We start from the raw sequence: 25,475 nt of genomic DNA, 5'->3' as shown, positions 1-25,475 counted from the left end.
ATTAAACTATCAAATTAAATTTCATTAAGAAAAAGTTTCATACAGCGGAAATAAAGTTTAAACTATCTACTTATCTTTTCGACTTTTGAAATATTTTTATAAAATGTAGGATTGTATAAGAATACCCCTGCAGAGTTTATTATAATTTCAGTCAAAAGTTTGGAACGCAGTAAATATAAAGTATATATATCCTTGATCAGCATCACTGGGCGATTCGATACAGCCATGTCCGTCTGTCCGTTATTCTGTCCGTACGTTTGTCCGTCCGTTTCTACTCAAACTATTCTGTCATTTTTAAAACTTTCGCTACGAAGTTTTCCCAAAAATCTTCATTATATTGTATGTAGTATATAGGAACACTAAATTGTATAGATCCCATAGAAAGTATCGGAAAAATATTGGAATACAATTCTTTTCTTCTCTGCGATAAGGATTTTTTGAGGTTTCAGAATAACACGAGTTAAATTTTACAAAATATTTATCATATCGCTGCCTTGGAAAAGATCAGAGAATTAATGGAAAAATATTAGGAAGATGAAAATAAAAGCTTGTTAGTTTCTTTTATATAAACCTCAAGTAGAATACGCTTCAAGCTAAAAGGGTATATTAGCCTCGGCAAGCCGAAGCATACTTTTTGGTTTTTTCTCTCTAAGAAGTGTATATAAATTTCGTTTATTTTTCTACAGCTGTCCTTCCTTTCCTTTTTTTTTTAAGATTCGAATGTTTCCTGGTGCCTTACCACTCCTCGCCGTAATCAAGCCACAAATATGTTGCTGTCAACACGTCAGCGTTGGGACTCCTGTTTTTTATTTGTTCCCCGGGAGTGGTTCGTCTTATTTCTCATTTCGCACTGCATCTTTATCGCGCCGCCGTCTGAGGCGTCGTTTCTGTTTTGCTCACGCTTCATTACAATAAATCCGGTTACGGGTGTCTGCAGGTCCTGCTGCACTCCGTTCGAATCCTCCGCCGGGAATGGGTAATTTTAATGCCCTATCAGCGGCTGCCGGAGGCGAAAAAGGAGTTGTCTGGCTCCTGTCCCGGATTCTCCATTCAAACAGCTGCACTTCACCGGGTGACAAGTTTATTCAGTCTTAAACGACTCCATTTGTTGCCATCCCGTAATACCCACGGTTGATTTGTTGACATATGCTGCGATAGACTAAGTTCGTTTTCAAAAATAAATTTAATGTGGCATAATAATAAAACTGGAGGTTAAAGAAGGGATATGTTTTTGCTTTACAATGATGTCCAAAAATCTGTAAGCCATAAAAAATATTATATTAAGCATAATAAGATAATCATATATTTTAACGAAAAAAAACTAGTTGCCTTCAAAATAAAAACTATGTAAACAATGTAATGAAATAAATCAAGAATTAAATCCCAAAATTAAATATAAAACAATGTTTATAATTTTTGAATTTTTGGTCTATATCTGAGGTCTTAAGATTTTCAGTGCGCCAAAAAAATCTTTAAAGAATCAAATACTTCTCAAATTGTTTCCGAATTTCTGGATTATTTTACAGAATCTTTTTGTACCGGTTACCGGTTACGGTTTGAATACCCGCTGAAGCTTTTTAGTATTTTTCTAATTTTGTTACCAACAAAGTTGGCCCGGGAAAATCACTATTTTCGCGCTTTGCCACACTTGTCATTGCCCCACGCAAACGGCTTCCTTATCAGCGGCTTATCTTATCAGTCGCATTGGAAGCCGTTGCCGAATGCCCGATGAACGATGCCAGCGGCCAGCAGGTGAGTAATTTTCCTCAGTCGGACAGTATTAGACCAGCAGTTGCGCGGAGACCCACTGGAAAAACCCTTTGAAATCGTCCGGAAATCCAAAAAAATCTAACCAACGAGTAGTGAAAAATGCTGAGGGCGTGGCTGCATCCGAATGGCAGTTAAATTCTAAAATCGGGCTATAGGATTTCGTTCAATTCGGTGCTATAAACTTCATTCCGGTTCGGTTTTCTGTTTGGGTGCTCTAGTTTTTCGAACGATAAGATAAGAGGAGTGCAGTTCGAAGGGAAAATACGAGCGGCAGTAATTCAACAGGTGAATAAGTCCGAGCAATTTGTGACGTCACTAACGCCTTGAAACCGTCGCAATTTCTAATTGCGTTTAAGCAAAAACCAGAGAGACAAAAGTTGAAAACACAAAGCGGTCCCCTGATAAGGCGCTGTAATGAAAATGCATGCGCAATAAAGAAGATTGTGGATCTAAGAAATAAAATCAGCTTCATCCATCTATATTGCAGAAATGAGGTTCGTTTTGGATCAGGTTCTCCTGCTCTTGGGGATCATCTCTTCCTGCCTAGCAGTCAATTGCCCTTGGCCTTGTCGTTGCACTTGGGTGGTGGACAGTCTGTATGCCGACTGCTCGAGGAGGAGTCTTCAGACCTATCCGAATTTCGATGGCATTCCCGTGGAGCATCTGGATCTGTCGGGAAACCAGTTCGGAGAGTTTCCCACCCAGTATGCGGACATAGACTCTCTGATCTACCTGGATCTATCCAACAACCAGATCTCAGCCATTGGTAGTAAGACCCTGATTGGGTTCACATCCCTGAGAACCCTGCTGCTGGCCAATAACTCCATAGATTCGTGGGAGGCCCTCAGTCCCAATGAGGCCTTCAAGTATGCCCCTAGTTTGAAGCGTTTGGGTCTGGATGGCAACCGATTGGGAAGTTTTGGCAACGGGGAGAGCTTCGAACTGCTGACCAGTTCATCTCTGACTGAGTTGGATGTTTCTTCTTGTGAAATTACCACCATTGGCGGTGACCAGCTGATTAATCAGCTGCCTGGTTTGGAACGCCTTAATCTGGCCAACAATAAACTGGCTCAAATTGCAGCTCTACCTTCGAGAACCCTGAGAGACCTCGACCTGAGCAACTGCAGCATTAGGGAAGTGTCTGGATTCTTTCTCGAGGCCCTGCAGAACCTCGAGGCCCTGAACTTGTCCCGAAATACGCAACTGCAGTTTGACACTCTTTCAGAGGATCCCATTCTGACCTACGTCTTAAGGAAGTTGGATGTGTCCTATTGCAACTTGGATTCCATAGAACTCAGTGGATTGCCCCAACTAACAGAGATCCGATTGCGGGGAAATCTTCTGAGAGTTGTGGATGCCACTACCTTTGCAAACAACACCATGCTGGAGATCCTCGATCTCTCACAGAACGTCCTGCGACTCATTGGCCAAGATGCCTTTGCCAACCTGAAGCGTTTGAAGGTGCTGAATTTGGCCTTCAATGAGATAGCCCGTTTGGATAGAAATTTCATACGCAACAACGATGTGCTGGTGGACCTCAATCTTAGTAGAAATGTGCTGCAGAAATTGACCAAGATAGTGTCCAATTCGGTGCGCACCATAAACATGAGCTGGTGCGAAATCGCCTCTATTGAAAGCACGGCATTGTCGAGCCTTTCGGTCATCCAAAAGTTGGACTTATCCAACAATCTTATCAGCGATATGCCCACCTTTATGAGATCGGAAACGCTGCAGCAACTGAACCTAGCCAACTGCAGGTGGGTCTTACCCTTATATTTTTGTATACCTTTCAAGTAGTGAGTAATTTTTTATTTCAGGCTAACTACTGTTCGCAACAATACCTTCAAAGAGTTCCCCGAGTTGGCAGATCTCCGCCTGAATGGCAACCGCCTGACGAGCCCCATTCCGCCCTATTATTTCGGGAGCAATAAGTTCCTGGATCAATTATGGTTGGGCGACAATCCCTGGATTTGCGACTGCCACAATCCGCTCTTCATGGAGTTCTACGACTTTTTAACATCTAAACCAGCTAAGGTGGGCTGGGTTCTCAGCTAATAGATTAAATCTCACTGACTCTTATTTTATTCCCATAGATAAAAGATAAAAATCACCTGCGTTGTGCGGCCCCTGCTATTTTCTATGGAAAACTTTGGGAGTTTGCCTGTGCGGATGTGTGGATTGTAAATGCCAGGAGTAGCAGCAATGGCGAGAAGGCCTGGACCGTTATAATGATAACCCTCTTTGGACTGGGTGTTCTGATCTTGGGCTATGCCTGCCTGCAAAAGTTCTTGAGAAAGCGAAAAATCCGGGAGAATGACAGGGAGATTGAGGATTACGATAATGAACTACGACGCATGTAAGGGTTTGCTCTAGTATCCCTTAAATCTTAATCTTATCAAATGTTTCCTTAACAGACGCGATTTGAATGACCGCATTTTGCTGGAGGATGCCACTCCAAGTCTGCAACATGCCCAGGAGATTAGTCTGCTGCCCTCCTACGAAGATGCCCTGCGAATGCCAAAGTTGGTGAGGCCAGTCAAGTCAATGATGGATCTTTCGGGTCCCGAAAGAGCCCGCAACTCCAGGAAACTGAGAAGGTCGCAAACCCATGCCGATGGCGAGGGATCCCAGTCGGAGGCAGAGGATGGACTGCAGCTGGACTCCCGCCAGCGATTCCGCAGCGTGGAGATGCTCTCCAACCGGGACAAGGAGCGAACCGCCCAGTATGGACCTTATAGGCGAACTGGTTACATGGAGTACAATCAGTCGGGCAGCCGGCGCTTCAGCATCGAGGACTCCCGCTTTCCGGCAGCCCACCTGAAGACCCAGAACCTACAGAGTGCCGAGCAGATAGGGAACTTCCAGAGCTACGAGAACAGTCCCTATACGAAACGAAGGCCCAAAATTGCCGAGATTCCGCCCTTCAAGAGGGTGAATATGATGGCCGACAGTGTGGAGTTCCTCACCGATCCGGAATACGACGATGTGGGCAGTAAGCACGGCAGTCCCTTTGCGAAGAGAAAGCCAAAGATACCGATTCTACCACCACCGCCCACCATGAAGGTCAGTGCCCAGGTGTACACTCTGCAACAGAGTCCAGTTTTGGAACTGGATCCCGCCATCGAGGACTACTTCAGTGCGGCCAAGAAGCAGGCCTCCTCGTCTACTATAGCCAGCGATTTCCAGGAGCTGGAGGAGCCAGAACTCAGGTCCCTGCCGGATGACAATCGATCAAGTGTCTCCCGATCGGATGTGGAACAGGATTTGGAGCGCGGTAAGCGCAAGAAGCGGAAGAACTCGGCGAGTCGCCGGGTGAGCGGCAGCTTCACGGCAGCCAACGCCGCCGAAAGCTCCTCCAGCGACTCCGAGCACAACGTCCTGGTCCACAAGCCCATGCGAGAGACTTTATTTTAGGCCCACACAGCATAAACCATATTGTTAGCCATTCCCAACCTGTTACCATATCCATAAGACTATTTAAATGCACCCCTAAATATACCGACATTTTTGAGACATTTTTGCCCCGGATTACTGTTCTTATTTAATATTTTATAGCAGTTCAAACGGAATGCTATATATTGCCAAAAAAAAATGATAGTGATAATCCCAATAACACTGAAATGAGTGAAAGCGTGCTTGGGAAAATTCAATTCTTAAAGCTTAAGTTTCTAAATTTGGGTAGTGTGCTTTAAATGATCAAAAAGGTTTTATGGCATTTCGCCATTTTATTTAAAAAAACAAAACAAAATTACAGCTTTAAAATAAAAATAGCTATTTATTTTAAAAGTTTCGTGGAACCAAAGACTTTATAAATTTGAATTTTTCAGAAAGGGCGCCGTTTACTCTTCCTCTTCCTTTATAATTTACTTCTGGCAACGCTGGATACTTTCAGTGCTACCAGACTAGTCAAAAAATGTGTCAAACCTAAACTTGGGAATGGTTTGAAACTTGGGTGACTTGCATTGCCTTGTGGCGCCATCTACACTACAAGTTGCATGACAGTTGACATTTGATTTTGAATTAATAATTACCAATATTTCATTACCATTTTGATTCACTAGAATAAAAACCAACATATGATTAATTTCAAAATTCGCTCGCATTTAATGAATTCACACATAATAATTTCACAAGAGAACGAGGCTTAAGTAGTTTACAGTATGTAGGTAGGTTATAAAAGTACATATAGTTACATAAGTATGGTGTGAACATCACATGCAGATGCAGGTCGAAAGCGTTTTTATATTTTATTTGAAAGAGTTATCTCCTTGCCGTTTGTTGCCACTTGATCGTTTTCATTTCATACGCATATATTTTTTAACTTTGGTATTAAACTAGATTTACGCTTAGGAGTAATTAATTTACTTATGGCTAAAACACTACTTGTCGGACACACTTAAGAGGGGGAGTTGGGTGCTTAACGCGAATAGTTTGCTGCTGTCGTCGCCTTGGCCTCGGGTTTTTATTCTAGATGTTGCTGTTGTTGCAGCTGTTGCTGCTGCAGATATGTTGCTGTTGGGCTGCTTTATGTTGCTTGAGGAGGGATTACACCCCCGTCTTCTTTCTTTTTCAAACCGTTCAAACAGAATGGGATCCCATGTTCATCCGTGGAACACAGTTCCTCTGTGAAATCCATTCGAAGAGGAGGGCGTGTCGGAAAGGTCGGGCTGTGTCGAGAGTTTCGGGGCCAGCTGGAATCAGTGGCCATTGATGGGCACCACCTGGTGGGTGGGTTCGATGGGTCTGACGGGCGTGGTGATGATGTCCCCGGCATTCGACTTGCTGCGCGTCACCAGCATGGGTGTCTTGGGCTTGGGGGTCTCCGTCAGCTTGATCTTGACGCGACCCGTCTCCGGCGAGTAGACCGGCGAGTATCTGCCGGATTTGGGCGACGAGGGCAGGTAGGCGCCATCGGGTTCGTTGTTATTCTGCTCGGTGGGCTGCTGCTGCTGCTGCTGGGAGTACTTCGAGGCCCTGGGCGACTGGGGCGTGGGGTAGCGCGGACTGATGGGGTAGTACTCGTGGGCGGCGGGCTCTCCGCTCTCGGGGGCCTCCTTGGCACCTCCATTGGCCGTTCCATTGCCATTGAGCAGAGGCTGCTGGTTGGCCCCATCCTTGGTCTCGCCATTCTCATACGGCTTCTTCACAATCTGAGCCTCATCCAACTTGGTCTTCTCACCGATCAGCGGAGAGTGCTCCTGGCCATTGCCATGGCCATTCTTGTGCAGCGGCTTGCCCAGCTGCTTCTTGTCCATGTCCAGCAGCTCCGTCTGCCGCTGGGCCTCCGCATCCCGGGCGGCGGCATTGCTGTCGTACTTGCAACGCTTGATGGCCACGAAAAGCACCAGTCCCACCACAATCAGTCCAATCACCGCCAGCAGATAATAGATGGCACTGCTGTCGTCTTGCGACTTGCCCATCTTGGCGGTCAGGATATCCTCGGACTCCTTGCTGCTGTCCAGGGGCCCGTCGGTGACCACCTCGGAATCCACGCCGGTTCCCAGTTTGGTCAGCACCACGGGCACAATCATTTCTTCCTCCACGGGCTTATTTTCCTCTTGGGCGCCCTCGTAGATGCCGATGTCGTTGGAGAAGACGGTTTCGGGGTTCTCCACTGGCTTCACATCGCTCTCCTCCTGCTTGCCATCCAGTTCGTCCTCCGAGGCAATCTTCACCTTGGAGACATCGGGAATGACGAACTCACCACCACCGCTGCCAGATCCCTCGGCATCTTCGTCATCGTCCTTCACGACATTCTTCTCGATTTCGTTTGTGTCCAGCACAGCCTTGGCCACTTGGGATTCTGCAGCCTCTGGCTCAGCCACCTCTTGTGTGGGCACCTGAAGCTCCATGTTTGTTTCACTCAGGTCTCCGGATCCTTCAACCTGATCATTGGGCAAGGGCTCCTGTGGCGAACGGGCCTTCTTGGAGGTGGCCACGATCTTTCGGTCAATTGGCAGGAAGTCCTTGGCCAGCTCATCCTCATCCTCATGTTCCCCAGAAGCAGCCGCCGGCTGGTCGCCCATCATCAGCTCATTCTCATCGGTCTCGGAGTCGAACCACTGGTACTGCTCCTTCTTGCAGATCTCGTCCTGTTTCAGCTGCAGCCACGGACGACCCCTGAACTCCAGGGGATAGGAGCAGATCACCGGGTGTTCCATGTAGACGAGGCGCTCCACCAGCCAGTTGCGCACCTCCAGCGTTTGGCAGGAGCAGTTGATGGCATTGTGGCTGAGTTCCAGCTGACGCAGCTGGTGCATGTGTGTCAATTCCAGGGGCAGGTGGGTGATGTTGTTGTGCTGCAGGTTGAGCACCTGGAGGTGCTGCGGCAGCTTCCTCAGCTTGTCGGAGGTGAGGCGGTTGTGCTTGAGGCTCAGTCGCTTGAGGCCCTTGCCCAGGTGACCCACGTCCGTCAGCTCGTTGTGGGACAGGTCGGCGGAGGTCAGCTCCGGCAGCTTGTCCAGCACATGGCTCAGCCGGGTGAGGTTCAGGTGGGACAGATCGATGGAGTGCACCGGCACCGTCGACTGGAAGGACTTCTCGGCCAGCCGCAGGCCCTGGGTGCTGCTGCACTTGAGGTGGTACAGTGGCTTGTGTGTGTGCTGGGACAGGCTGCAGATGCAGTCCGCCGGGCAGTCGGTGGGCGGTACAGCGGGAACGGGAGTGGGCGTGGCGGCGGCCACCACGACGAGGAGCAGGGCCAACCAGGCGGTCAAGTGGGCACGCTCCATGGCTGTGAAGAGGGTATGTGGGTGGTGTGCTGGCAGTGGATCCTTCTTACTTCCTCTCTTGCTGTCTTAGCTGAAACAAAACGAAAATAGAAAAGTAAGTAAAATATACAATCCGCAAAAAACACTACAAGCTCATTTAAATAAAAATCAACAATCATTAAGATGAGCTTTAAAGTATTCCTAAGAAAACATAACTACTTCCAAAGTTTTGATAGTAATCATTAAAATATTACTGAAACAGCGATTAAAATGTTTGTTGCACAGCTTTTTCAAACTTTAAAAACCCAAGTCGTTTATGATAACCCGTTTTGCAATTTTGTTGTATTTTGCTTAACCAAAGTTCACTAAAATTTGCTACACAGTAAAACCGCAAATTAAGAACAAAGAACAATAACCATTTTGTATATTAGATGCAAGTTTGTTTTATTCAGTTGTTCTATTCTCATAAACATAAATATTTCCTTTCACCTAACTGTATTAATTTGTACTTCAAATAAATAAAATGGGAAAAAAATGAATCACAGTTTCCGAGAAATCACTGAACTTGGGTTATTAATCTGCTATAAAAAATCGTTCATGAAAACAAGAAACATTTAGCACAGTACTTTATTTTTTAGTATTATAAATACAAATGAATAAAAACCTTGAAAATTATTTTGTATGTAGTTATGCGTGTTATTAAGCAATTTCGATCCTACAAGCACTACCTTTGAACGGAAACTAACAGAGCTTTGGCAAGTATCTTTGCCTGGCAACCTGTCTTCGTCACTCGTTGCGTCATCGCCGTGTTCTACCAACTTCTACGATCTTCCTTTCTACGGCTTTTCTTTCTCCCAAACCCTATCGACAGGCGTTATCGGTGTTAGATTCGCTTATCGCCGCTGTTCAAGCCCCAGTATTTGACGCTATCTGTGCGAAGGGTAATTAATATTTCATTCGTTGGTTCCGTGACATCAGCGGAACCTCGCCCGAGCACCTGACCCACCAGTTGGTCCCCTCAAGAAAAAACAATCTAAAGAATGACTCAAATCGAAGGGGAACTGGAGAATCGCCGTATGATATGGGCTAATCGGGGGAAGGGGCTGGGGAGTCTGGGGCCTTGGGCAGTTGCACTCGCTTAATCAGAGCAGATTGTCAGCGGCCCGCTTTTAATCCCCACATCTTCTGCTTATTGCTCGCTTTCCACGAGCCACGCAAACTGATTGACGGCTGTCTCGTGGATGCAATTTAAGTGCAACTGGCGCTCGTTTAGATCGACCTCCCCCTCCCCCCCAATGACCCCCTCTTAAAACCCCCCTCACTGATAAGCCCTGAGCCTCTGACCGCAAAAACTGAAACTCTTGTGCACTAAAGAAAATTCGGAGATATTTTGTAACTACTTATTAAGATACAATAAAGAAATGTACTAACCATTTATATCATTAGTACCTTTGGTGCTAATAAATATCTTGACATTGAAAAAATAAATTTTATATTTTAATTTCAAGATTTTAGAGCCTGACAATAAAGTATCTTTTTATAACACGTAAACCAAAGATTATTTACTTGGGAAAGAAAAATAAAAAAGGTATATCCCATATCAAATTTTAATATTTTTGATAGACCGATTAATGTTTGTTTCCTAAGACTAAAGTATTTTTTATGCTGCTCCCCAACTTTTGTACCTAAAAATATCTTAGCCTCGATAAAAACATTTCAATTTGTAAATTAAGATTTAAGAGCTTGACATATAAGTCTCTTTTTAAAAAGGTTGACCTAATTTTATTCACTTGGGAAAGAGTAAAAAGGTATATACCATATCAAAAATGAATATTTTTTTAAAGACCGAATAGTGTTTGTTTTTTAAGACTAAAGTAAAAGCATCTTTCAGATATCCATAACACACAGACACATAAATCATATAAAACCAGTTAGGGAATCATAGAATTCCATTTGGATCGGTTGAGTTTTTCCATTCCCAATAGGTTTTTCCCTCCGTGTGTCACAATGGCGATGCCCAATCCTAATCAACAGATAGACGAGATCTAGAAAACATGCCGGGTTGTCTGAGTGGCTCTAAGTTGCAGTCGCAGAGCCAGCTCAATTTGCAATTTGTAGCGCGGACTTGAATTATTCAACAGTTGGACTATATTTAAATGCAAGTAGCAAACTGAAATAAGCTACAAAATAAGGGTTGCCCCTCCTGCACGTGTCGCCCGGCGGGGGATTCCCTCTTTTTCCCCCTTTGCCAGCGGGATGTTTATATTGCCCATCAATCCGATGAGGCTGAAAATTGGAAATGGTCACATACATAAATCCATGCAGCTGCTGCTGCTGCTGCTGCTGCTGCAAATAATTGAGGGATCCCCGCCCCTCGGAGCGGAAAATACCAACTGGAAATGAGGCGTCACACGGGCATGCAAAAATAAATCTGCACGGAATCTCGTCGCGATCTCAAGGGGGAGTCCAAGGTCAGTGTCATTATGCGGCCATTCGTCCGAAAGCAGAGGAGACATATGAAAAGTGGTTTCCAGCAATTGTGTCACTTCTTTTGGCTAAACGGGCACCACTCGCCTTTTGGCTCTGGTGTTGACAAATTGCCACGACTTGGATGCACCAACCGCATGAGCTGCATAAACGGAACTTTCTCCGACGGGGGGGCAGACATTTATCAAAATCTGTCAATGGCTGAATTCGTAATTTGCAGCTGCCACCTGTTGCGCCAAATGCAATCAATGCGGTTAATTGCCTTTTGCTAAAATCTTCAGCACCATCAGCTATCTGCGATCAGAGCTCTGATATCATAATTCGATCACGAGGCCTGCTTAATTACTTTCGGACGAGTCTAAACCCCTTTGCACTTTGATGTTTTGCGGCCACAGGAAGCCGAAATTAGAGAGGGGCTGCATATTCATAATGGGGGGGGGCTACATGCGAAGGCCTTAACACATCCACTTAATGACCAAAACGAGACCAACTTAGAATAAACCGTTTGCAAATTGAGAGAAATCATCGCCAGACAACGGCGAAAATCTTAAACGATGACAAATGTTCAACCTTGACAGAGACAGAATCAGAAACTGGGGAACAATCTCAAGTTTTTGTCTTCGAGTTCAACTGGAAATACAAACCCTACTCTTCGCAGCCCCACAACTCGTTCTTTCACACTCGAACAGAAGCGTATAAAAAAAAGCCGCAAAAATTAAATCACGTCATGCCGCGATCGCTGGCACAATAAATTGTTATATATGTGTATTTTTAGATTTGTGCAAATCTTTTTTATACATTTCAATTAGCCTGCGCCTGCGGCAAGAGCATTTCGCCAGCAGCCACAATGATAAAATGAAAAGTGTTTAGTTGGGCTTTGTTTGGCCATATAATAAATATACGAGTGTATGCAAATGGACCTGGGTCTTCTGGGCCACTCACTAAATATTCCATCTTTTTTCTTTGTTTTGCTGGCGGCACTGACATATACTTTTCTATCGAACTCGCAGCATTTTCTCTTTTTCGGGGGAGGGGTGAAAAGAAACAAAAAACTGATGACGCCAGGCAATTAAAACATCAGGTGATTTGGGTATTTTACCTGGCGCAGAGTTGAAAAAAAAAGTCAAGCTGAAGCTGCCGCAAACGTTGATGTGTTGACCGCATTAAGACGGCAAAAAACGAGGCAAAAAGTACCGCCAAAGCCATAAGAGATGACGTCTAAGCAAGGCTTGTGAGTCAATCGGTTGGTTTTGGCCAACACAGCCATTCATTCAGTCATTCACAATATTCGCAGTAACCATTCAAGACGAGCGGAAAGACTAATTAGCATATTCTAATTTTCTAGCGACTGCGACTGATGGTTGACAGATCGACTCATATATATATATGTATACCTACATGCCAATATATGTGGCAGTTCCATATATAATGACCCACATCGAGGACGGAGTTCGCCGTCAACATTATCAATAAAATGCCATTTAAGCATTTTGCAATTCAACCGCTCAATCAAGTGCAAATGAGCATAAACTTAGGCGTAACCTGAAAAACTCTTTCCCATATTTAAGCGCGTTCCCGTTCTCTTTCGCTTTTGGGTTTTGGTTTTGGCCCCAGTGTTTAATTGATTTCCACGAAACGGGAGAAAACCAATCACCGGGGCATGCATAACCGAAATATGAAAATATGAGTAGCGAGCGGTGGCCAAAATACCACATAAAAGCCAAAAAGAGACGGTTAAAAAGTGCAGAGCGTAAGCTGAAATTATGTGAATTATGCAAAACGTGTTGGCCAAAGCAGAAAGGCAAAGTCAATGTACCAGATAGTGGCCAATAAACAGACCAGCAGAATCTCTGTGGTGCGCATTGCGTATACGACAAGTGGCCAGATGATTCTGTGCGACTGACCAGAGATAATCTAGCCATACAACGCACCATTTGAACTTGACCTACGAATTCGGCGGCTATCAACAGTCGGCTGATTGTGAATCTCGCTTTTTGGGCAGGCGGCCAGAAAATGTTTGCTGACGGAAAAACAGGGCGCCCAGAATCACAATCTTGACATTCAAATAATACTTTACTCTCCCTCTCAATTGAATTCGAAACTTTGGCGGGGCTATTCTCAAAATAAACAGAGACCACAGAAAAATTGAAGAAAGAGAAAGGCAGGCAGGCAGCCTTAAAAATACATTTTCATTCCTATATCTTGTTATTTTCCTATTTTTTTTTTGTATTTTCAGGCTTCCTCTTGCAATCTATGCAAACATTTCACACCCACGCCCAGCCCACAACAACTTAAATCTTTGCCATTGACACAAAGGCAGAAATGAGGCACCCAGATACAATTGATGATGGACTCGGATGTCAACGAATGTTGATTCTGATTAGTGCCAAACGCCATTTCAAATGAGTGTTTCTGTCAGCGACGAAGCCATAAGGTCGGCAAGGTAATGGGGAAAGTCACAAGAATCACAGTCTTTACGAGGAAATTCTATTAATCAGCCGAGAAGATCTCAGATCATTAAAAATGGCTTTATGCGAATTCGTGGCAATGAAAGTCATTTTTATATATTCAAATTCCTGACAAATTTTAAAAAGATTTAGATTAACTTCTTAGGTTTTAAACTTTTACTTATAAGCAATTAAAAACTTAATTGGTCTAGGAATAGGGAAACAACATAAAATTGTTATTATAAAGAATATAATAAAGTTTGAACTATGATTTTGTTTTAATGCTGTTATTCTTAGCAAATGATTACAAAACCCCTAGTTCTAAAGTATAATTATCATTCAGTAATTGCCGTGTCGAGTGATATGGGTGGAAAGTTCTCCACTTAGCGAAAAGGAAACGCTCTGATGACTCTGTCTGACTTTTCATTGAACTTTTCTGGCATTCAATTAGAAACACGTTAATTTAGTCCGAGCTCCCAACTGGTCGCTGATCAATGCCTTATAATTGTCTGAAGTTTATCAACAACAAGTTCTCGGAGATCAAATCAGCTCAGCTGGAAATCGCGCCACGTACCAGCAGTTAGCTAATTCGAGCTACAATGTTACGTGTGGATACAGATACAAATACATCTATTTCACTGTTTGTGCATACTAATGGTCGAGTTAAATGAATATCCACACTCTCGTTAATTGGGAAAAAACGAACGAAACCCTGCAGATCGTTCTGCCGGGGGAACTTGAAAAAGTCATGAGTTGCAGTTTCGTTTTCGTTTTCGGCATCCGATGATGCAATTGGCGAAAAGTCGTACTTGGCCAGACATTTGACCAAATTAACGCAGCTGTGTGGGCTGCGTTTTCCAGAATCGGTTTCGGAATCGGAATCGGAATAGCCGATGAAATAGACTCGTGCGACGACCTTCCCCCAAGTGAATTGCATCCCATTAGCACATGGACTGCTTCCGATTAAACTGGAACTAAAGCGTAAATCGCCAACTCGAGGTGGGTCTTAAATTTATTCGCTACATTCCGCTACACTGACGATAAATCTCCGAATTGCGCCATAAAATATCAATTGAAAGATATGTATGTCGATCGCACCGAAATCGGTCTTTGGCCTAAGCAATTTTTGTGTCTGGCCGAAAGGCATTTTTACAGCATGCCACATAAATGCCAAGACGACGCCTGACTGTTGCGAGAAATTATTTGCCAATCTGCACCTGCGAAATGCATTCCGCCGACTGCTGAATGCCCCCTATAATTCTCTGGTTTATTTACACTGCTCATCTCGAGTTCAAGTTCAGCCGGAGCAGGCAAACTCAATTATGTGTGCTGCTTGGTGACAGTGTTGTTTGCCGATGATCAGTTTCATTGGAATTCAAAGCACAGAATAATTGGCACTCGTAATAAACCACATCTAATTGTTATATGTCATTATTTGTCAATCTGTGCGAGCGGAATTCCCATGAAAACTAAATGCCAATTCACTGAAAGGTGTTGGACTCGAAAACTAGTTGGCTAGTTGGCTGATGTCATAACAGTGCTTATGAAATTTCGTGAAATTATTAACGACAAGTGACGTCATGAAAGTCAGCCGAATATGTGCCAAAAAATAATACACCCAAAATCAAAAATGGAAAGGCCAATTGAGAGGGTACGTCATCGATTGCCACATGGGATCTGATCTGGAAATTGGCTTAAACTTGGACTTCCCCACATGTTTTGTTAGCTTCCTTACAACCAGATATCACTCGGAGTATCGGGTTTTGCCTGGGGGTTAATTTCAAGAGCAAGTGTTGACCTTCCCGGGAGTCGATCATGTAGTGCAGTGTAATTATAGCCAGTAACGCATTCACATTCCCATTGGCTGCTGTTGCTGCACAGTAGGCGAATGTCGGGCCAGAAGAGCCCATCAGTTCGTACCATCAGGTGATACACCTTAAAAAATACATGAGTCTGATTACAAATAAATAAATAGATTAAGAGTTTTCTGTCTAATGAAGTTAAATAAATATAGTCGTTCACTATAAAAACAGATGTTAATCTGCTTAAATAAAATAAAAAACAGTCGAAGGTCTCAGTCTCAGAACCTTGATATAAAAATAAACTTGTTATTATACATTATATCTCATTAAAGAAAAAAAATTTGAAAAGTAAACTAAAATATTAATAATTGATTTAGAAATATTTATGAAATGAAATATTTATATATTTATTAAATACCTATTAAAAAAACCTATACCAAATTCAAATTCAAAAATTCTTTAAAGGTATTACTCGATTAAAATATACGAAATGCATTTGACTCTATGGTAAACTAACATCAAAATAAAGTTCTGAGATCTTGAATGAAATATTTCTTTCAGTGCACCATATGGACACTCCTCCAGACAAATTAGCCTGCGGTTAGCTGTGGATGCATTCAAAGATCGCATGATCGTACAGCCGTTTTTCATGGCTTCGTTTGGCAGTTGACACGTTAAGAGCACGCACGTTTGCCGGCCATTTAAGTGGCCCCAGCATCGGAGCATCTCGCATCTCGCAGCTCGCATCTTGGCCATTGCCACTGGCCAGAAGATGGAGGAGCCGATAAAGCGGAGAGCGGCATTTGACAGTTATGACCACTTGTTTTATTTTTAGAGCCAAAAACGGCTAGGCTAGTTGGCAATCCGAAGCACAGCAACAGCAGCAACCAAAGCAGCCAAAGCAAAAGCAAAAGCAAAACGAAGCCGGCCGGCACCCACAAACTGGCTAAAAACAACAAACGCGGCCAAAAGTAACTGAACTGGTTTTGGTTTTCCTTTCCTCGCCGCGATGATGACTCGCAAGCCCAGTTAAGAGCACCCAAATATATATCCCCTGCCCTCGCCTTGATCTTGACTTTGGGGAATGCCAATTTGATGTTTGCACAACTCAATTCGTACCTTCTATAAGACATGCAGACGTCGATCCTCGGATCCTCGGGCCAGAGCTGCAAAAAAAAAAACGAAGAAAAATGGCTTTTTAATATCAACATTCGAGTCACTTGCATTGGGGAGTTTTCTATTTATCTGCGCAATTATTTCTTGGCTTTGATTTTAATTGTGTGCAATTAAAGTCTTAATTGCTCGCCCGTCTAAATTAATTTTTAACGAACTTTGCTTCGGCCAGAGACTGTCATTCAGCTGCAGTTGCCTTAAGAGTTATTAAGCTAATCTTTATGGCCAGTGAAGTGTGAAAGTTTCGCCCAAAACTATAAACTCTCCTTTGCGGTAAAAGAAAAGTGTAAATAAAATTGGCCGAGGTTCAGGCGAGTTCAGCCTCCAAGGTGAAGAACTGTACGGTTTCTTCTGCCTGTAAACAAACATCATAGGCCAGGCAATTAATGAGTAATTCTCAGGGCGTTGCTCATCCATTGTTTAGAGCCGAAGAGCCAACAACCTGTTGCCTGATTGCTATGCAATGGACGTGACCAAAAATACTGTCACGTAATCCGTAAACTCCCACAGAAACTCCACTTGTGAATGGATTGGAATGGTTCGGTCTTATCGACGAGGTCGTAGCTCATCACAACATGCAAATTAACAGCCATTGATGGACTGACTGACTGGTCAGCGTGTGATCTTTGGAATCTTGTGCCACCTGCCAGAGATCAAGAGGGCAGCGAAACAGATGCTTGGCTGTTGAACTTGAATTGTTCGCAGAACCAAAACTATTTCCCCGAGATGTTTACTTTTTGAAAATTCTGGACGGATAAACAATCTGCCTGCCCCCATTCTGCGTCACGAATCCCATTCCGCAGAGGAACTCTCCATATGCCCCAGCCGGAATTCCTTTCATTTCGCGGCGAGCTTTTCACACTATCTCTGCGATGGGGTTTTTTTATCTTATCGCGCAACATTTGCTAATTATAGATAGGGCCGAACCCCAAAAAAAGCACAAAACCGAGTCATGTGCACTCGAGCGCCCGGGATTTCTGGCCCTCATTTGCGTTTGACAAAATATTCTATCCATTTTCTAGAATGCACTTCAATGGCCGGGTATTTCCACTCATCCCCCACTTGGAGGAGTTGCCCAATGATATTGTTTTGATTGCGCCTCGATAACAGCTTGTTTCGCCTTATCGAAACACATTTGTTGCTCATCCCCCTTGAGGCCACAAAGCTTCTATAGTATCTAATGGGGACAAGGTTGACACATCCACCAAAAATGGGACCATGAAGTGCACTCCATTTCAATGGTGGGTGCGAGAGTGTTACTGCATTCGATCTCGTATTGCCTTGGACCGAGACGAAACATAACACCTCGAAAATTGAGAACTCAGACGAGAGGCGCCAATTTTCAATCAAGTTGAGTCAAAGTGAGCAAAAAAAAAAAATCTTTCTAGACTTGAACTTGAAAGAGTTATATCGTCGAAACTTATGTTTCCGTTCTAGATATGTTTAAGGGAAACTCTTTTCCGTCTCCGTACAATGTACAAGCTCGATAAATTTCCGAACCTCTGGGTACAGATAAGTGTGTCTGTGCCACTCGCAGTACAGATACCATATATTAGCACCCACCAACTTGGACTTTTTTGCCCGCCTGGCTGGGCAGCGAACTATTGGCCATAAAGCCGATTTCTGGAAATTGCCTGAAAAACAGTTTCCAGTTCGCACTCGCACACCTCTGTGAATTATGCGCTGGAAATTAGCACCTTCGCCTAGAGATAGAGAAAAAGTCGGAGGAGTATTACGCAAGACCTGGAGTTTATAGCACTCCATTCCCAGCCGAGATGCGCGTTTCATCTTCGATGTTTTCGCAACCCGGGATCATGTCTCTATCTCTAGGTTGATTGGTAATCTCATTAGGCGATGACGTTGCATGACTTTTTGCTTTTAGACCCGACAAACAGCACTTTGTATTATTAATATGTCTTTTTTTAAATTTCGTGTACAAGTGATTCACGCTGCGTTTGAAGTGGGTGGCAGTCCATAGGTAACCACAAACACAGGGGAAAAATGAAAAAAATCAGAAAGAATATATAGCCCCGATCGCTAACCTATCCGTATCTGAATGAATCAACTGGCTGATGTGTGCGGTTTCCAATGGTTTTACGTAAAACGATTCCGAGTTGCAGGGCGCCGAAAGCTCTCCGGTTGGAGAGGTGCTCGGGTGGGTTTACGTTTACTCATAAACGTATACATCATATATGTATACATCATATATGGGCAGAGAGATAGGATCGAGGGGCTTGGGGTGGCTGGAAGCCAAGTCGCGTAGGTAGCGGAGTGTCTGGCGGAGATTTCACATGAATGCGTGCTACTTCTGTCTCGTATAGTAAGTTCGCAATCGCATAAGTGCCCATACCCGGGGGGTTAAAAGAGTAACCGTTTTATTATAGTTTACTCATCCCTCTTTCATATTATAATTTTTTTTTGGCAATTATATAACTTGGATGTGTTGGGAAATAAGGTCAAGTTTGCCACAGAAAACCAACCGCAACTGCAAGGCAGATATATGTGTGTAATAAAAAGTAAAGCTGTTCGACGAGTCACTTGTTTCAGTTCCAAAAACCCCGAACCCTGGCCTTTTACATTGATTGAGATTAATCCCTTGTGGATTTAAATCTCACACAGTAGTGATTTATTTTTTCAACAATTTTTGTATTACTTTTTTACTATGGGTTATCAGAGGCAACTAACGAAAACCGAAGCCAAACTCACAGTACACACTATAGTTCTTTGCTTTTCACTGTTTTTGGGGGCTTTATTTCTATGTTAAGAGCACTTTTGTTAAATCAGATATTTGTTTTTTCGCCGCAGCATATGCGTGAGTACGTATTATTCGCTGTTAGCACTGTATTTGTCCTTTGTTCTTGGCACTTAAGAACGCCGAGTCCTTCAACACACGATGCGATCGCAGCGACTTTCGGTTTGAACTGGCGGCCAGAGACTGGCAAAGATCGCATCCGCCGAGATTTCTCAGACTGCTATCACAGAATGTGTCGCAGCCGCCAAAAAAGAAAAACAAAAAATAAAACGAGAAAAGATACAAAAATTCTGAATCTCGAAAGGGGGAGAGCACCCAAAAACGCCGAGAGGGATGACAATGAAGGCAAAAAACAAGAGCACTAGCAATTTAGACTTGTAGATCGCCCCATGCAAGTATCTTGATATCTGGCGGTTCGGTTTCGATATTCGCCCTGCCGTTTTCGAAAGATCTCATTTATGTTTTCCATACAATATTTCGCTTGGCACTTGCACTAGAACGTACTATCTACCAGCTAGTTGGCGAGCGTGTGTGGCAACGGAAACTATATAATTTTTAATTACCTAGACGGATGGCGAGGTGGAACTCGGAACGCTGCCTTTTCGGATCGCTTTTAGATTCGCGCACACACGCACCCGACGACACGTCTCGACTTTGGAGTTGACCGAACTAAACAAAGCTCGATACCTATACCTGCGAAAATCGGGGACCGTATAGAACGTAAACCGAAAATCGGAGATCGTAGACCGGAGATCTGGGATCGCACACGACCGTTCGCGGGGAGAGCTTAGCACCGAATGAACCGCTATCGGAACCCTCGATTCCGAAGAGCTGAAAAACTTCAACGGAGCGAGAGATACAGTCGGCAAAGAGCAAAACACATGGCGAAAGCTACCGGATTGGATTCGAAAAAAGAGAGTGAGAGAGTGCCAAACCCGTTGCACACTCTACTATATCTCTAGAGAACTGGAGAACACGTGGATAGTACGCGGCACACGCGCTATATAACACACACAACTTTGTTTGGGTTATGAAATTCATCGAAAAAAGCTTCTAGATTTGCAAAAATATAACGAGATACTGTGAGGAAGAGACTGAAAGAGCGTGAAAGCTTATCACCAAACCCCAACCTTATCAATGATGATGAGTTTACTGGGCGATTCGGTCTAAAAATATAGCCCCACTTTATTTTGCTTGCTTTACACGGTTTGCACTTTTCACTTCCTGCTGTAAAAATACGCAAAATGCACAGGTCTCAAAATAATATATGTAAACTCTGCTGTTCTTATCAAAAGCCCTCCGCTATCTTATCACTTGCTAAATTCTTTTCCGCCTTACGATACTTTTTTTAGTGTCTCTTTTTGGCAACAGCTAATTATAGTGACTTCAGTCTGAACTCAACTTCAACTTCAACTTCAACTTCAACTTCAAATGAAACTTCAGCAACAACTCGAAGTTAATGCGTGGGTGGCTTTTGTTTACGTTTTATTGGGTTTGTAGGTCAAAGTTAATGTTCATTCGTGAATGAATCGAGTGAATTTCGAGCTACCCACGATAGAAATTACGAATTTCTATGAGTATGCCTATGTATGCTATGTACATTTGTACATACGAAGCAGCTGAGTGGCAAAACTTGTGTTAATACCAATGTTAAATATTTGAGTTTGATTTTATCTTATCGCAATGGGCTCTCGCATTCGCCGTGTTTGTTCTCGATGGCTTTTCGGGTGATATCACCCCTCTCAATTCTCAAGACCCTATCGAGTCCGAAGCCCTTTGCTTATTTTACGCAAGAACTCGGCGTTGGGCAGTAATTAAGCCGATTTCCATTATTATATTAGGAGGTGAGTTGGGGGGCACATGAAGATCATTATCTCACCATCCAAACATTCGCACGCCCGAAACATTTCTTTAATCGTTTCAAATTCAATGCCAGCAGCCAGTTTGGCTGTGTGCTCACCTCTTGACCAGATACCAAGTAATAGACTGACTCATACCCTCTAGAAGAAACCCATAAGATTTTTAATACTTTAAAATACCTGAATAAGTTTACTGGTGATATACTTTTTGTCAATATAAGATTTATAAATAGTATCCAAATACATTTTTTAAATAAGATTACAAAATATATACTACATATTCCTCTTAAGTTACGAAAACATCAAATTGTTTGTATTTAGTATTGGTGGTTTTATCAAATAACAGTTTACTATATATTTGAATTCAGAAATAGTAATCCAACCGATATTATACATTTCTTTGTCTATATAACCTTCGTTTGCTCGGTACCCATTGGATCCAAAAAAGTATACAAACGGATAAAAAGACGTCTACATTTCACGGATGTCGGACTATTGTTTATCTCACCCGGCGACCCACCGTCCCAAACGACGCCGCCGATCCTCTCCAGCTCTTGTATACGTCAATCGATCGGAAGTGTCCAAAGCCCCAAACTGGCAAACTGATAAAACGTGTGAGAAGTCTGAATGAAATTCTGTTTTGGCAATGGCCAAAATCTTAATTGCAAAGCGAGCCAACCTTGACGATTTTGGGAGACGTGAACGTTAGGAGCTGACGTCAGAGTGTCAGAGTGGGACATTCGAAAACTATGGGATCGTGGGCGAGCGTCGCATATAGAGTTGCATATGATATTTACAGTCAGTAGGTTGATCAGAGCCCAGAAAGCTGAGCTAATAAAGAGGCTTGAGTTTCGCGGCGCCTTGTTCTATCGCCTGTTTGTGTGCTCTGTTTGTCTCAAATGATTGTTTGGCCAACACTCTATTTACCCACTAATTATATTACATATTCAGGCGGTTCCCGTGAAACCCCTAACTTCGACATGGGCCCCATGCGTCATGCAATTCATTGATTTCGGTGCCGTATGAACGATGGCAACACTCGACGAAAATTGACTCTGTTCTAGATTAGATAGTCGTGATATTTATTAATAACATTAGCCCTCTCGCCTGACAAATATATCACTTCTCACCTCCGACAATCGGGCAATCAGCTGGCAACTGGCGGATAGTTATGCAATTTCCAGAAGCGGTAGTGGATTGTTTATTTGTCCAGCGGTGGATACCCACTGCCTCAAGGTTAAGGCGTTGGCTTTCCTTTGAAAATATTCCTGCAGCTGAATTGAATTCCGAGATCTCAAGTTTATGCCACATGGGGAACATTGTTTTCACTATTTTTCCTCCGTAGCGTTTAACTAATTGATTAGAGCACCTGACTAATTTTGTTTGGAGGGGCTTTGCGCAGCGACAGCTCTGACAATGCGATTAAAGTTAATTTTTGGGTAAATATTGATACGATATCTTCACTGAACGATTGTATGCACTAGCGATTAATTAGGGAACTTAACTGCAAAGGTTATACAATTGTGGAAGTGGAAAAGTTCCAATTTGCTTGCAAATTTAATATTCCTTGGTTGAGAAATCTCGTCGAAGGCAAAGTAATGCCACCCATTTGCCAGCCTGACCCACATTAATGAGATATACGGACTCCGTGGCGGGGTTTCGTTTTCATTGACTCACTGACTGAGTGACTGAGTGACTGACTAGGCGAGTGTTCCACAATAGATCGTCGATCGAGTGGCTCTAGCTCTTCTATCTGGGCACTGGGGGGCAGGCAAATGAGCTGCAATGAACCGGAAATTCACAATTAACCGTCAATCCCCCCACTCGAGCCGGGTTTCATAACCAACTGCATCTGCATTTGGAGTCGACTCCATCCACAGGGGTGCAGTATTCGGATTCAAGCTGGAATCAAAATCGAAAATCGTATATGGAAATCGCACGTTCCGCCTCATTGGTCGCTGGACATTTATTTTCAGCCTAGGTGTAATTTTCAGATGCCTTCTTTGGCCCTCAGAAAATTGGATAAACAAAGTGTACAAAAACAAATACACAAACACGCAACGAAGTGAGGCAGCTAGGCATTTTAATCGTTTCTACGTGTTGTTCTACAAAGGCTTGTTCGGTGGCTGGCCAAAAATTATTATATTATTATCTGGCGGCAACGTGATCACCCTTTCGGCTCGGGTTGAATCAAACTGGGCGCCTTGGTTTGGGGTCGCGTCGATTACAGTTACGCTGACTGGGGGAGTTCATTGGAGTCCCAGCCCCCTCCACGAATATCTTTATGATATCATGTAAATGCTGTTGGGCTTAAATATAGATAACTGTAGTTTCACTTTTTCGGCTCGGCCCATTCCTAGAATGGAATGGGAACGGTATTGGATGGAACGTGACTGACGAATTGGTCATTCGAGAGCTTCTTTATACAAGTAAGCGATAGGAAATTTTGGGCAGTGGGGTATTAAAAAGGTTAATGGCTGTTAGGGGTGAAGTATATTGCATTTCAGTTCATTTTAAGTAGTGCTTTTCCTACATTTTAATATTTCCTTTGGGATAATATTTAAAAGTCTATTTAAGGGAAGAGCTCTTAATCCAAATCCAATATGTATATGTCCATTTACACACTCGAATAAATTTCAATTGCCTTCTCCAAGTAAGTTTACTTCAGAAATCCCCGTTCCCCAATTTAAGCCCCCTGGATGGTTTGACAAATGCGCATAACCCTGATTCATTACGCAAAGACTCTCTCCCGGCTTAATCATGCTGTTGCCTCGATAAACGATAAAGATTTTTCAGACTAAGCCCGCGTTGCAAGTGCAACTGGCAAATGGCATTCGCAGGTGGTCGCTAATCAACGTAATCAACTTGCAACAAGCTCGTTAGGCGAGGCAGACGCAGCATCGGTTCGGCTTCATGGTAATCAGGCCACCAAGTTCTGGCCAACTCTTGAGAGGAAACCGCGAAAGGTGGGGACAGGTGGACGGGGTGGACTTGGTGGGTTCCGGCGAAGGCCGCTCTAACCAAATTGGTCGCGGAGTTCCCCTTACGATCTAAGCACAGAGAGTAATACTTTATATTTTTTCTATGTTTATTTAAATCGTTATTCTTAGGATTACCATTTCTAATATAGGTATTTTAACTATTAACTAGATAATTTATTTTTGTTTTATTAAATAATGTAGAGGCACTTTTAGAATTCATTCATTTCATTAATTCATTTGTGGTTCTCAGAACTCTAGGAAACTTTTTCTTGACCGCATGTTAAACTAAGAGTAGGTTTTAAAACGTAAATCTTGAGTTTTAAATCTATTTGGAGTCTAACAGGAGATTTTTATGATATTACGAAATCTTTTGGAAGAAATAATAACATAATAGATTTAATACAATTTTAATATTTCATAAAATAATATATTTCCCTCAGTGTAAGACAGGTTTGTCGGGGCTGTCAGTTCATTGTCTAGGCTAGCTAGCCTGACTTTACCGTTGCAGCGAGTCGAGCGTTTAGCTGGGTCAAGGTCACCTCTGCAGATGGGGGTTCCTGGCCTATTCGCCGGCAGAATCCAGCCGAAGAATCGCTGCAATCGGGGGTCTCCAGTCTCGACGGCAATCTTCTTGCGATGCCAGGCACGCACCAATCAAATGGTCGCCATTCAACGCCATCATCATCAGGTCTTCCCATCCATCCAAAGCGATCCTCCGGTGCTCCAATGCTGCGAAGATCGATCAGCGCCCAAGTGGCGGCGGATTGCTGCATTTGGTGCTGGCATTGCAAACTGCGTTCCCCATTGAATTTCGTTTTCGATTTTCGATTTGCTTCGATATTATTCATGCCCCTACACAGTGGTGGTATCCAAGGGGGTCTTACTGACGTCTACCTATCAAGGCTCTTTTAAGTTCATTAAAAAAATGCATTAATTCCCTGATAAAACACACATGCCACAAATAATTCTCCTTTATTTCAGTTGGATCTCCAAAGAATCAAAAACTTTAAATAAAATATTTTGAAGGTCCACCTGGTAATCCCTTTTGATCCCCACTTTCACTACGCTCTGGTTGCCGCAAAAACAGCGACGACTGTTGAACACAAAGCTGAGATTTTTCACAAGAAAATATTCATGTGAAGGCGAAAACTGCGCAGGCGCATGTTTTGTCAACTGGCAATCGGCTGACAAAAAGACAGTCAGACATTCGGAGGCTAAGGCTGAAAACTCTGACGTTTGCGTGACAGCGGCAACAGCAACAACTGCTTCAATAACAGCATCCAGACGCGGTTTTGACCAGTTACCAATTTTGGCAGCAAGACTTTCATTTATTCGCGATACGATTTGGCAGTTTGGGATCGCACGTACAAAAGGGTACATCTCCACATGACCCGACAAAAAATGCGAATGTGTGTTAAGGGTATAAGCCGTCCCTTTGAAAAACTATATAACTCTTGTTTAGTTCTCTAATGGATTGTTTAAAGTAACATCGAA

The 25,475-nt window shown here is 43.3% G+C and overlaps 2 protein-coding genes and 1 long non-coding RNA gene across 8 annotated transcripts; 2 read left to right on the top strand and 1 right to left on the bottom strand.

The window, feature by feature from the left end:
- The first annotated feature begins 1,676 nt into the window (after positions 1 to 1,676).
- Positions 1,677 to 5,287, top strand: LOC119551299 (insulin-like growth factor-binding protein complex acid labile subunit). Of its 2 annotated transcripts, none has more exons than XM_037860579.1 (5): positions 1,677 to 1,752; positions 2,258 to 3,527; positions 3,588 to 3,804; positions 3,864 to 4,126; positions 4,185 to 5,287. In XM_037860579.1, the coding sequence occupies exons 1-5, from the start codon at positions 1,722 to 1,724 to the stop codon at positions 5,182 to 5,184; spliced, it is 2,781 nt and encodes a 926-aa protein (XP_037716507.1). In that variant the 5' UTR covers positions 1,677 to 1,721; the 3' UTR covers positions 5,185 to 5,287. The 2 variants fall into 2 exon arrangements, with proteins under 2 accessions (XP_037716507.1, XP_037716508.1); XM_037860580.1 differs by lacking the exon at positions 1,677 to 1,752 and adding an exon at positions 1,782 to 2,055.
- Positions 5,288 to 5,850: 563 nt separating this feature from the next.
- Positions 5,851 to 19,952, bottom strand: LOC119549801 (protein windpipe). 5 transcript variants are annotated; one of them, XM_037858067.1, is made up of 3 exons: positions 19,705 to 19,952; positions 16,336 to 16,382; positions 5,851 to 8,571 (listed from the first exon to the last, which is right to left on the bottom strand). In XM_037858067.1, exon 3 carries the CDS (start codon positions 8,499 to 8,501, stop codon positions 6,468 to 6,470), a length of 2,034 nt encoding a protein of 677 aa, XP_037713995.1. In that variant the 5' UTR covers positions 8,502 to 8,571; positions 16,336 to 16,382; positions 19,705 to 19,952; the 3' UTR covers positions 5,851 to 6,467. The 5 variants fall into 5 exon arrangements, with proteins under 5 accessions (XP_037713995.1, XP_037713996.1, XP_037713997.1 ...); XM_037858068.1 differs by lacking the exon at positions 19,705 to 19,952 and adding an exon at positions 19,096 to 19,316; XM_037858069.1 differs by lacking the exon at positions 19,705 to 19,952 and adding an exon at positions 19,043 to 19,061.
- Positions 14,976 to 16,010, top strand: LOC119549802. Its single transcript, XR_005219430.1, has 3 exons — positions 14,976 to 15,065; positions 15,141 to 15,340; positions 15,778 to 16,010. It is a non-coding gene; the product is annotated as an uncharacterized LOC119549802 (long non-coding RNA).
- Positions 19,953 to 25,475: the final 5,523 nt, after the last annotated feature.

The sequence above is a fragment of the Drosophila subpulchrella genome, chromosome 2R (assembly GCF_014743375.2).
Source record: "Drosophila subpulchrella strain 33 F10 #4 breed RU33 chromosome 2R, RU_Dsub_v1.1 Primary Assembly, whole genome shotgun sequence".
Taxonomy (NCBI): domain Eukaryota; kingdom Metazoa; phylum Arthropoda; class Insecta; order Diptera; family Drosophilidae; genus Drosophila; species Drosophila subpulchrella.
The sequence above is the reverse complement of the archived record's forward strand: the minus strand, read 5'-3'. Positions and strand labels throughout refer to the sequence as shown.

Bases quoted from the DNA above. Each gene is read 5' to 3' on its own strand.
- LOC119551299 (XM_037860579.1), top strand. From the start codon at position 1,722: ATGCCCGATGAACGATGCCAGCGGCCAGCAG. The intron at 3,528-3,587 runs GTGGGTCTTACC...TTTTTATTTCAG, and splicing joins CTGAACCTAGCCAACTGCAG to GCTAACTACTGTTCGCAACA. The intron at 3,805-3,863 runs GTGGGCTGGGTT...TTATTCCCATAG, and splicing joins TAACATCTAAACCAGCTAAG to ATAAAAGATAAAAATCACCT.
- LOC119549801 (XM_037858067.1), bottom strand. From the start codon at position 8,501: ATGGAGCGTGCCCACTTGACCGCCTGGTTGGCCCTGCTCCTCGTCGTG.